The sequence below is a fragment of the Nanorana parkeri genome, unplaced genomic scaffold (assembly GCF_000935625.1).
Source record: "Nanorana parkeri isolate BGI_ZX_2015 unplaced genomic scaffold, ASM93562v1 scaffold881, whole genome shotgun sequence".
Lineage (NCBI taxonomy): Eukaryota > Metazoa > Chordata > Amphibia > Anura > Dicroglossidae > Nanorana > Nanorana parkeri.
In genome coordinates this window covers 124845-138107 of record NW_017307149.1, presented here as the reverse complement: position 1 = coordinate 138107, position 13263 = coordinate 124845, and the positions used below count along the sequence as shown (strand labels likewise).

Here is a 13263-nt window from a genome sequence, read left to right as displayed (position 1 = left end):
AATACAGTATGCATAACCACTTGATCTCCAAAACTCTCTATAACAGCTCAGCATAGAAGAGAACATTGGATGCGGGGAAAAACAAACCTAGGTCTGCAGTTTCGCCAAATAAGAACTTCATAACTAAAAAGGGCAACACGGGTCAAGGGGTATGCGAGACAAAAGCAGTAGGAATGTTTAAATTATATTAGGGATTAAAAGGTGCACCTGAATATTAAGACTGAAAATTTACAAAGTCTACAAGATAAAATATAATTATTTTTTTTTTGAAATAAGCAGCTCTCTTTTAAAAAGTTTTATGAAATATTTAAGGGACCACTAACTACTGTGTCAATCGTGCCTCACAAACAGCAATGGCTATTTTGTATTGCAATTAGCAATGGAATTAGTGCTTTAAAAACATTTACCTATGCGTCTGCAATGCAAAACAAGGGCCCTATTTAAAATATGCTCTTGCTCATTTACTCCTGCAAAGTAAGATTCCCTGAAAAAAGTTTAACATTTCGGATCTCTTTTGTGGAATGTTCACACATTTTTAGACAACATACAATACAATCGTCGGGTCTCGAGGGTTTTTCTTTTGTTTGTTTTTCAAACTGAGATAAATGTCTAAGTGTTTGGTTTAAAAGGGGGAGAAAAAAAAAGTAATAAAAAAAAGACACAAAACTATTTACATGTTCTAAGCAAAAAATCCAAAATTACTACACAGATATCACTTCCTTAAAAGCAGCATTAAAGTGCAGGCACACATTTTTGACATTGCTCGATTGTCATAAGCGGAGCCAGTAGTAGAAATCTAAACCCAGGAACATACAAAGGGCAAACATTAATATAATTTGAACCTTCCTTTAAAATTTGTTGTTTTTGTGAAAGAAAAGCCGCATTAAATTGAGGTTTGGACTTGCCTCAACATAAGGGTCATAGGGACACATTCTGACTCATTGCATGTCAATGATAGCGTGCATGTTAGATAAAACTTATCTGGTAAAGGCAAAGTGTGACCCCATTCAGCCTAGCATACAACGCTCAGTATAATCAAATTTGTTTCATTTTCAGATAAGCTGGGTTAAACATTTTAATAACGTTGACCTTAAATTTAAACTGAAGGGAGCCTTCAATTTTCTTAGTAGGCAATATAAAACAGATTTACGGTTTTAGATCCTCCATTATTGTGCACAATCTAACTTAAATGTTGAAATATGTAAAAAGCCTACAAGCGCTCGGTGACTGCTATAACAGTTTAAAGTGACCCCGTGCCTTGACAATGCTCAGTATTTACATATTCTGAACAATCTTGTAAAAGCATTTCCAAGCAAGTGCCAATTCACTTCTGTAGCTGCAAGCATTGTGGAGAAATTCATCTTAGATAGAAGCACTAAAAACTGAGCTCTTCTCCCATTGCTTTATATTGCAACAATCTCTTTAGCAGCCTGCCAGCCCACAGAACGTGTTTCTAAATTGTTAAGCTTTCCACACACAACAATCTGATTGTACAATCTCATTTACATCTATCAACATTTACTGGAAGGGCCTGCCCGACTGGAAACAAATTGTAATAGGACGACCTAACAAAGCCAATCAGTTTTGGTAAACCTAAAATGGAGTGTACAAGGTTTGCAGTCAGACTTTAGTGTTTTTCTTATGATCTTTGAGAATTAACTACTTCAAAGTAAAAGCAGCTCGAGGGGTCAGGTATGGCTTGTTTTAACGTGCTTTTAGCACTTCAAGTAAATACTTTAATGTCCACAGTCTGGCCACAGGCACACTTTATGCTTTTATACTCGAACCATGAAAAGTACCTGGAAACAATGTATAGTTTTAAGTGCTGAATGTCATCAGTTACAGAGGTGAAATTTACCTTTGTAAAAGATCCTTTCATGAGGCAAAACACCATTTTCAGTAGGCTTGGATACAAGAAGCCATTCCTAACTCAGTCTACACACTAAATTGCAAGGCAGTGACTTAATCTGCTGTCTATATGAATAGGTTCAGCTTCATTGTCCCCTCTACAGTATACTGCACATGAGCTTTCCTTCGTGTCACCAATAATTTCTAACAAGCCTATCCGTCACTTAACACTTCATATATTATTCTAAAAAACCTGAAGAGGGACCAAGGACCTGTGCAACAAGTTACAGTAACTGTTCCTTGCTACAGAGACCACAAACTAGACCCAGATTACAATCTGCCTGTATGGTGGGGTACTCGGGCAACTCTGCTACATAAAGTGTTTTTGGTTCAAACAAGTAAAACTTGTAACTGTATAGACATGCCAACCTGAATAAAATATATACTTATAATGGTCTGTCAAATGTTTTCCCAAAAACGGGTTTCAGATTGTTTTTTTTATTTCGAATGCAGCCTAATATATTAGAGGATGAAAAATGGTAAAAATAAAATTAGGCATTTAATTCTATCCTAGGTCTTAACATTATATATATATATCTATGTAGATCTACATAGATATATACACACACACACGTCATCTGTGACTGAGGATTGCAAAATCTTCTGCTCTAAAAACCCGTAAGAAAGTGATGGTGACAGGGTTTAGCACATCACTTTGGGACAGGGTGTAAAACTATCATTCATATGCTGGCTGTAAGTATATTTCATTATGGAGGTCACTGTCTAAACCTGGATCCGGGAGTCCAAAGCCAGTAATATGGTTATATTGTTTTTTAAATATATCGGGGCAGGGCAATGTTCTAGCTAGTACGTATTGAAGGATAACCTGTGCCAAGACAATATGTAGGCCTCCATTACACCTCTCGCCTTCAGCAAATTCTGGTTACCCAGTTGAAGGAATGATCTATAGGCTCCTATATTTTCTAAGTCACGAGAAACATGTGCACCAGGAATTTAAAATTCCCTGGCAGCATGCTTGTTTCAGCTCAGTGCCAGTCCGACAGCTACAATCATCATAGGCAGGTATGTGCTTCTCTCAGGGCAGGTTCCTTTTAAGACACACTGCAATTAACCAACCTTGACTGATATGAATTTCTGGTAAAAGGTGAAGCACCATTATATTCTAAGAAACAAGGCTGCCACAAGAATCAAGATACTCATTACAATTTTTCCGGACCATACAGTAGTTCGCAAATCCAAAAGGAGATTGTACAATCAAATTGTAACCTGTGTAGCCAGTTTAGGAGCTTACTATTCTATATCAAAGCCTATAAAATTAAATTTAAAATAGTCTTACTACAGCCAGCCATGCGTAAAGTATTATTTACATAGAGACCACACAAAACGTAATTGCAGCATATTGGTGTTAAAGATTTTTAAACAACGTACACCATTTACCTTCTATGAAATTTAGGACTACATTTCATATTTTTGTTTCATTAACTGCATTTGAAATGAATGACATTTGCCCACGGTTGTGTGCCTGGTCACACAAGCTACTAACAAAGATCTGACACAAACATTAATGCATACCATGCCATAAATATAACAAAAAGGAAATAATTTATAAGTATACAGCTTCTGTCAGCTTTAAAAAGAGACTTAAAGTCCTTTGTAGAATTCTTCATTAAAGAAAATGACAACCGTAACAATTGGCCTCAGTAGTCTTACGTAAAATTTTAAGCACATTGTGCAACATTTTTGTGTTAAAATAAAAAATCCTCAAAATGATGCATTTCTGCGTCATATTTGTGGTCAAGACATCAACTGACATGGATACAAAAAGGGCAGAACAGCTGTAAACCCAGGTTCAGGTTTGGGCTGAAATGATGCTTTGTATATCGCAGGTATGCAGAAATATTTGAAGTTGTGCCAAATAGAATTTTAGGCTCTGCACCTTATTAGGTCCGATCTGAAGTCAGAGGTTTACTGCAAAAGCATTATGCAAAATGTGTGCCTCCTCATTAATGTATTAAAACAAAAATACTACTGTACATGGAAAAAAAAAAACAACCTACACAGAATAGAAAAAGGGCTAGCAAACAATTCACCTACTTTAATGCAGCAGTGCAGTGTTAGTATGGCAAGCTGAGCTGCCTTTTTTTATAAGCATTAACTTATTTTACATTTAGCACTGCTTACCAAGTATAAAGAATATTCAACAAAAATAGTGTTTTCATTATTTCAAGAGGTTTTTTTTTTACAAATGGTGCAAGTCTTTTAGAGCATGTCCGCGACACAACGAAACAAGCTCCTAGAGGACTGTCAAAAAATATATTTAAAAAAATGTACAAAACTGTGTGGTTCGAGGAGTGCTTATAAAAACAGTTACCTGAAGACAGATGTAGCCTGCTAGAAAGCTACACCGTACCGAGTAATCTCTGTAACACAACAAAACATTTTTTTTTTTTTACAGCAAACACTATTCTAACAGACCTGCTAGATCCTAAAAGGAGTGTCCTTCATTCCTGAAATTGGAATATAATGAGGTTGTACTGGTAAGAAATAAAACATGCACCTGATATAACAGCGAACATTCTTGTGACCCCTGATCTCTGAAATTGATGTGGAAACCACACAGTTTAGTAGCTATAAAATCAAGTAAAATTTTCCTATATAATCTCTGGATGTGGAATTTTTCTTTTCAGTGGAGTTACTGTGTGTGTAAACTAAGCCCTCTCATAAAAAGAGTGCTAGTCTAATGATAAGGCTACTTCCTCTAAAGTCATTAGAAACAAACCCTACCGTCAATCCATTACACAGGGTTTGTGTTGATATATTTAAAAGGAATAATCTGAAGGTAGTGTGTACATTTCCTCCCAGTACCCAGAATGGCAGATAGAAGCCCCCAAAAAAAGTGTAATGGGAACCATCGAATAGCTATCTAAAGAGTACACAGTCCATCCTCTTTAGTTACATGCACATGTACTTGCTGGAGTGTAATGAGGATATATATCTGGACCATATACAAAAAAAACAAAACCTTTCAAATGCTTCCAAGCTTCCTGCCAGTGCAGGGCAAACATTTCCCCAATCTGACAATTATTTTAAGTGTAAGAAATGTAAAGCTCTAGTGTAATACTCTCACTTTGTAGGTTAGCAAAGTACGGGCCTTTTCTCTTAGGCCTGCCCACTCACATTTTGATTTTTGTGCTCTTCGCACGTTTCTACTCTGAACTAAAGCCTTTATCAGTTGCAGTCTCCGAAAAATAGTAGCAACTCCCAAAATCACATTTGTGAGGTACATTCAATTTTTCAGAAATAATCATTTTGGCATAAACACTTAAAATCTAACTTAGAGAAAACAAAACGGTTTAAATATCTTTAGAAGGTTCTCTTTTTTTTCTTCTCTCCTAGACATTGGTTGTATAATATTTAAGAGACTCCTGAAAACATTTTAAAGTGGACATGTGTTCAAGGAATTAAAATAGATACAAAGAACACGATACATGCAGGCTCAATAGCAAAGAGTCCATATTTACATGTATAGGTTCTCTTGTTGAGGTAACATTTTTTTCTATTGAAAATAAAAGCATGCGTAAAGGCCAAAGTACTCAACAGTTGTACTGGGCAAGAGGAATTTACACACTTGCCCAATTTTGAGCATTTCCACCTGTTTGCAGGTCTGTTAAAAAAAACTGCCTTCTATTTTCAAGGTTAGTTAAACTCAAGGTGTTGAGTGTGATGTGTGTCACAACACAGAAGTGCCTGCCCAGGTTCATTACAACTCATATGGTAAGAGTAGGACTTTACTGCATGCCTAGTCATCTTTTGAATCATTTGCACTTGGGGACACCTCCACCTCATCCTGAGGTTCCAGTTCACTTTTTACTGCAACATCCTGTTCTTCCAACCTCATCAGTTTCATTTTTTTCTTTGGAGGATTTTTTAATGTGCCTAGCCTCTCTTTGACTTTGTACTCCAGTGTGCTATGTGGAATCCCGTAAATGCTCTGCGCTTTGGAAACGCTCATTTTGCCGTTCATGACAACGGCGATAGCCTCCTCCAATATCTCACTGTTATACTGTCTGTATCTCCCTCTTTTTTTCCTTGGTTGCTTAGAGCCAGGGTCCCCTTCTTGGTCGGACGTGGAATATGGCTGTCCAGAGGTAGACTGCTCAACATCTGAGCTCCAGGAATCAGTGGTAGAATCCAATATATTTCTCCGATTTTGCTTTGGAAGGATAGTCCTTAATTTTTTGCTAAGTGCGCTCTCTGTTTGTGAACCCATAACCAAAGAGTTGTAATTATACAGTTCCCCACTGCGGGACTCCCACGACAGATCCATACCACGGACCTGTGGAATTTTTAAATCGACTGGAGAAGAAAGGCCCATTTCCTTTTTAATTTCGTGTTTGTTTTGTATATTTTTTGGAAAGGCATTTGAATTTTCTGTGAGAAAAGGCAGGTCACTGATGTTGCTGAGTGCACCATTACCCCTATATTTCATGCGGCCAAAATTTAATTCATAGTGTGACTTTGCCCAAGAAGCTTCCCTGGATAAGATCAAATGCTGTCCTTGATTCTGCAGTCCAGATGAACCATGGCTGGCAGCTGTAGAAAATTGCTTTCTGTTATGCAATTCCTCACTAATCTGCAAGGAGCGAGCCAATGGCACTTTTAGGGGTGTGGAGTGGCCATAAGTTTCCCTGGTTGCATCCAGCAAACTTCTTGCAGGCACCCCATCAGTACTGCGTGGAAGTCCATCTGGACGGTGCTGGCTGGATCTCCCAGGTCGCCTAATTGGATGGAAGGAAACTGATGTGAGCAGAACTTGCACATGTAGGGAAGGATGGGTGAAGGGGCCACTCCTTTATTAGAAGCCCTTGCTTGGGTAACATCACTTATTTTTTTTTTAATAATCATTTAATCTCAGCATCAGTGTCAGTTAAGGAAAAAATAAAGTTCACAGAAAAGGAAAACAAATTTTGTGGGCAACAGAAACAAAAAATGATAAGCTGTCAAACCATCTTTGGCTGGGTTCACAAAGTCTTGCGCGACAGTCTGTAAATAGCATCTTTGTTATCATAAATTAGAATGAAGAAGTCAATCCCTTTAGGTGTATCCACAATTGATTAATGTGACGTTACCACTAAACAAGTACAGTAATAAAAGAGTAAGCCACTTATTACATAATGCAATCTAATTAAAACTAAAAACAGTGCCTGCTGCTCACATCGGAATACAGATGGGAAAAGAGTACATAAAAAGACATGGGCCATAATAACAAAGAAGCTCATATTTTGATCACAGACAGTAAAGGCAAAAATTTCTGCTCATATGGCTACCTTAAGAAAGAAAATGGCCTTTGCGTGTAATAAGGAATGAGAACATGGATGCGTGTCACAGGTCAGATCATAGTAGATAAGAAATTCAATAAAGTATGATTAACAACATTTTTGATGTTATTTGTAAGTATTTCCAAATACAGCCAGACCATTTTTCTCTTAAAGTTAAGGTATAAAGGTGACAGAAAGAATGATTTTGATGGTGATTGATTACAGATCATTCAGAGTTATGATTTAACGTGATTACATGATACAATATATGTATGCACATGCTAACACCAGCAAGCTCCCTACGACCAATACAAAACATAACCCCTTTAAAACATGCTCTTGTGTTAAAGACACCTCCACTTTCCTAAAATGGTCCTATACTGCTGGAAGGCTAAGAACTCAAAATGAAGCAGTATCCATTAAAAGAAAAAAAATGCATTCAAATCAGAAAACCAAAAATACGGAAGAGTTAAGGTTATAGAAACCAAACTGATAACATTAATGAGATAACGCTAACCTATCAAAAAGGCAAAACAATTTAATATCCAAGCTCCCCAAAGTGATCAAAGTATAGAAAACAAGACCAAACAAAACAATTTGTTTTTGAAAATAACATGCTTCATAAAAAAGGAAACAAATGGGATTTAAAAAAATAATATGTCTAGTATTTTTTTTATGATTATCAGTGAAGGCTCTAGAGTGCAAATTGAGGCAATAAACTAAAATATTATGCATATGCACTAGCAACTCCTACTCACATAGTCCACATCTCTGCCTGACTTTAATTAATATCAAGAAACCTTATTAACTTTCCTACTAAGCACCGATACAAAAAACAATGAATGAAAACAAAATGAGATCATGAGCACAACACAATTTTGATTTTACTTCACAATGGTAGATTGTGAAATTGTAATTTTAGAGAAAGTAAATCTTATTCCAAAGAGTGGAAGGCGTAATCATTTTGGCTTTGAAACAGATCAAGATCTGAAGATGCAACTGAAGAAAAAAAAAAGATGAAATGAATAATGATCTTACCCATTCCCTATAGCATTTGAGGTACTTGGAGAAATGCTTGAATGTGTGCTACCAGAACATGGACTCTTCTTAGTGGACAGATCAAGCACTCCGTCTGCTAAAATACACACAACAATTTTATCAGTACAGCATTATAAAAAAATAAATAAATAAAAATAAAATCAGACTATCCACCACAGGTAAAACCTATAAGCAAACTGTCAGATGTAATCAAGCCCATATTACATTAGGGAATTAAATTAAGAGAAAACATTAATCAGTTTTAGAAACTAGAGAGTCGGTCTTTACACACAGTGTGTTCTGAGCTGCAAGATTTTCCATGTGACAAAGCCTTGTCGTATCTAAAAGGACCACTAGCAATCAAAGACAAGGACAGAAAGTCATCTTAAAGTGACATTAAAGTCATGTTTTTTTTCCCCCGCCATTCTAATTCTGCTTTTAATACTTACCTTACGTGATGCCTCTTGCTGCGATCATCATCTTCCATCCACTCGTTTCCAGCAGTCCCCCCAGTGCTGGTGCCGGTCTCTGATCCAGTTCAGATTCCTCTGTGTCCCACAGGGTCTGTCCAGCGTGCACGCTCCCGTCGGCGTGCATTCACTGACACAATGTCGCACGCCCACATAATTTTCCTGCATGTCTGTTCGGATCTGGGTTCTGCAGCTGGGGCCAAGTGGCGCAGACATGGGAAAGCATTTCATATTTGGCCACTTGTTAATGTTCTGGTATATATCTACTGCTTGCAAGCAGTAGATATATGCAAAAAAACGAGACTTTAATTCTACTTTAAAACTTATAGAGAGAGAAAAAAAAAAGCATGTGAAAAAATCCAAGAACTAGGGTGAATAATGACAGTTAAAGTGACACTAAACTCAGGTGTCAAACCTGAGCATATTAACAAGACGTTTTTAAAGATTTTAGTGTCACTTTAAGACACGTTGGTCATCATTTCTCATGAATATATGTGCAAAATTGTAGTTTGAGGGGGGACAGGATCTTTCTAGCACCAAACAAACCGCCATCTACCGTTTTTTTTCCAGATGATCACTGTAAACCTTAACCACCTCACTACTGGCCAATTTAGTAAGACGGCATGTAGGGGGAGCGGTTGTTCTGAGTGAACGTTTAAAAACATCCTTTTTTTTTATGGTCGGTGTGTTTGCATGCAATGTCTATGCTTTTGCTATCCTTTGGCAGGGAAGATCGACAAAACCTAAATAAAGCGGCTCTGCGCCTTGCGATCACTGGTGACCAATTACAAATTGAAACACTCCGGGGAATTTATCAAAACTGGAGCAGACAGAATCTAAAGCAGTTGCACATGGCAAACAATCAGCTTCTCTCTTTTGTTTGTTCAGATAAGATTTGGAAACAGAGATGCTGATTCTCGGTGTGTTTACATTTAAGAGCCCACTCATTTCACCAAAAACGGAATAGTATGATATTTCAGAAGATTCTATGTTCTCATACATCAGCTTTATTTGCATTTACAGTTTTAGAATTCCCTTCATGTAAACCATGCAATATTTTGACAGGTGCAATATTATTCAAGCAAGACCATATCACAAAACAACATTATTATACAACAATGACCATGTCACAAAACAACATTATTATACAACAATGACCATGTCACAAAACAACATTATTATACAACAATGACCATGTCACAAAACAACATTATTATACAACAATGACTTAGAAACAAGTATAGGTATGTCTGTTCAAAGAACAATATAATTTAATTAGAATGCCTGCTTTTACACCCCTAAATTGCAGAGCATTCCTACAAAGGAACTGAACCAGTTTCCTCTTTCAAACCTTTCCTGAAAGCATGAGGGCCCATTCACACCATGCCCGGATCAGATCCCGACCGTTACATTTCTCCTGCACCAAAAATGCATCCCAATGTACTTTTATGGGCTTTTTGGGCTCTGTTCACACCAGTGCAGTCCCTTCCAGTGCAGGGGAAAAAAAATACTGCATGTCACTGGAACACGCAAAAAAAACACATGCAAACGCACCAGATTTGTAGCAATCTCATCAACCTTTGACTTCCTGTGAGTTGGAGAGGAGATTTTCATAGTGCGAGCAGTGTGTGGTCAGCTGGAAGATGGTTGATATTGACAGCTTACTCACACGCACACACGGAAGTGCTAAGATGAAGGAAGTGACTTAGTCACATGTGCCAGAGTTCCAGGAAGTAAAAGGAGATCTAGTAACATGTCCCTAGTTAAAATGGCCACCGTCAGAAGACTGGGGAAGAAAAGTAAAATAAGGAATGCAAAGAATACAAAGCCGGCAATTATCTACAAGTACCTGCTTGTAGATTGTCATTACTACACATTTCTAAATGTGGCTTTGTTATTTTGAAGATATGGTTCTGATAACAACTGAACACAGCTGATTTCGCCCTAGCAGCTACCATAATGTGAACCCCTACTACAGCAACATTTCTAAAGAGGGGCGTTTAGATTTTACATAGGGCTTTAAGTGCGCATATATCTGCACACTATATAGATTTGATTATACAGTTTATACAAAGGGTGCAGATGCCATAAGCCACCCAACAAAAAAAAGATTGTAGAGATTTAGCGTGTTTATTGACCACCCCAATTAGGGTTCGCTGGCTCATAAAGAGACATATAGCCAAACAGGGTGTATATTTTAGATACCTTTGTATATCCTCCTTTATTTGCCTTACAGGAGCACACCAACTAAACAGGCTAAATACCCAACTGAAATACATTTACGTGAACAGTTTAATACTTCTGCTCACACTCTAATGCATACCTATTCTGCATTTTCAGAATGGGAACACCAATATTTGGTACTGAAGCTTTCTGTGTTATCTGCCTGCTCAATAAATAAATGGTTTTTATGGTATACTGACACACTATGTGCCCAGCTCCTGCAGTAAGCTGCCTAAACACCTCCATATTAACACTGTCAGCACTCTACAAAGGGTTAAAGAACCTTTTTCAGATTATGTATTACTTTGTGTGCTTCCAATGGGAGATTTTCTCCTGTCTCCTTTGGAAGGGAGGGGAAATGCTTTTAATGGGTACACATATAGCAACAGAAAACCTGGTAGGTTTTAGACCTTTTCAACTATTTAAAAAAAAGTTTAGGTCAGATTGAGACAAAGTCCTGGATATTCACTAGTTAGGTGCCCGTTTCTTTAGGCCTTGTTCACACCGAAAGTATGTGTGTGTTCCAGAGCGGGCTTGCTCTATTTTTTGTGTTTGCAGTGGAATGGAACACTGGCAAAGTTTTGCCGCACGTCCGATCGCACTGCGGGCGGGATGGCTTGTTGTGACTACGAATACTGGATTTACCCACAGCACTCGTGCTACTCCTTGTCTGCCTGGCCTTTGTCCCCAACATCAAAGGCCACAAGACACGAGGTGCAAGAGAAGCCTCCTCAACCTTCGGTCTCCCTACGAGGTACGTGATACATACATACATACATACACACAGCGATTAAAATAGTAATGTACCTTTAAATATTCATAACTCAATGGCATTTTTAAAATACCTTGCTCACAGGGTTCTTCTGACTGGGGCTTCTTGACGGTGAGGTCTAATGGGGAATCTTGGTCAGCCATGAGAAGCTTGCTAAGCACAGGATTCTGAGTAGTTGCAGGGGGAGGAGAACTTTGTCCAGAGGGTGATTTCGGCAAGCTTTGGTTCTTTGTGCTGTTGGGCTGGCTGGAGTCCTGAGTAGAGCTATTTTTTGAGGTATATTCAGCAGCAAACTGTCGAATCATTCGCTGCATTATCTCACGAGCAACTAAGGGAATATTAGGATCAGAGTTCCTCGGGCTGTCTGGATAAAAACAGAAAAATAAATGTTATAGCTAAGCAAGTTTGAGATAATTTTCCTTTTGTTTTGAACAATGTGCTTGTAATATTGTAAATAGGAAATCTGGTTAAATACTATACAAGGGAAACCCAGGTTTAGTCAATGTTACCAACAAGTAGCCAAAAAAATCCTTTTCTTGGTGTCCATTAAGAGACACAGGAAAAACTTAAACTTTCGGGTTATACTGCCACCTACAGAAGGAATGAATAACCCCCTCCTAGTACCAACATGCCTCGGTATTTTTGCAAACAGTAAACAATCCCATTTTCATTCACATACATTCAAGAATCAGTTTTTCTGAAGAAAGCAGTGGCGGAGACTCACAGCCCAAACCATATGCAGACAATTAAGGGAACTCTTTTTGATGAACTGGAGCTGAACAGAGAGACAGAATAATGAGGATAATAATAATAATAATGATGCTTAGGGTGAAAGGCATAAAATATCTTGGGTAAGTAAAGTTCTGGGCCTCAACAAACCACTGTCCTTGTGTAACACACACACGCGATAAGGCCACCAGCTCAAACCCTCAAATCAGATAGGTGATGGCTACCACCTCATGTCACTGATGGGTACAAAGGGTGGTTTTTGAAGCACCAAAAGAACCAGGAGTCACAAGAGAGCCATGTGGGAGACAATCTGAACAAAGGCCATTATCAAGGAATGGGAAGCCAATGGTCTCTGAAACGAGATGGCTAGAGCAGAGACCTGACCCTTAATAGTGCTGAGGGACAAATGCTGGTCCAGACCACGGTGTAGGTAAGGAGAGGATTCATACCATAAAGAATCTTCTAATGTGGAAGCCCCAGACTCACACTAGGCAAAGTATGCCTTCCACGTACAATGATAGACGTTGCAATAAGTAGACTTCCTAGCTTTTAACAGAGGGAATAACTGATTTAAAGTTGCTGCGGTCTCTCAGACCTGGGCTTCAACCACCATGTTGCTGAGGCCAGTCACTGTAAAGCAGGAAATCGCCAGAAAAAGGCCAGTATGACTGCTAGGCAGTTATTCATGTGTAGAAGTAAGCAACAGCCTCCCAGTATTTCACATGAGTGGGTACCTTTAACTGGTGGACTACTAAAAAAATTGTTCCCCTTATATGACACTAACCTGAAGTGCTATACGTAGAATATTTTGGTAAAAGAGAAAACTGAAATGTGGGGGTTAAAA

General features: G+C 38.2%; 1 protein-coding gene across 1 annotated transcript; it reads right to left on the bottom strand.

Annotated features, from left to right (window-relative positions):
* Nucleotides 1-5652: 5652 nt before the first annotated feature.
* Nucleotides 5653-12012, bottom strand: LCOR (ligand dependent nuclear receptor corepressor). The gene is made up of 3 exons (XM_018565732.1): nt 11764-12012; nt 8226-8319; nt 5653-6647 (listed from the first exon to the last, which is right to left on the bottom strand). The coding sequence occupies exons 1-3, from the start codon at nt 12002-12004 to the stop codon at nt 5669-5671; spliced, it is 1314 nt and encodes a 437-aa protein (XP_018421234.1). The 5' UTR covers nt 12005-12012; the 3' UTR covers nt 5653-5668.
* Nucleotides 12013-13263: the final 1251 nt, after the last annotated feature.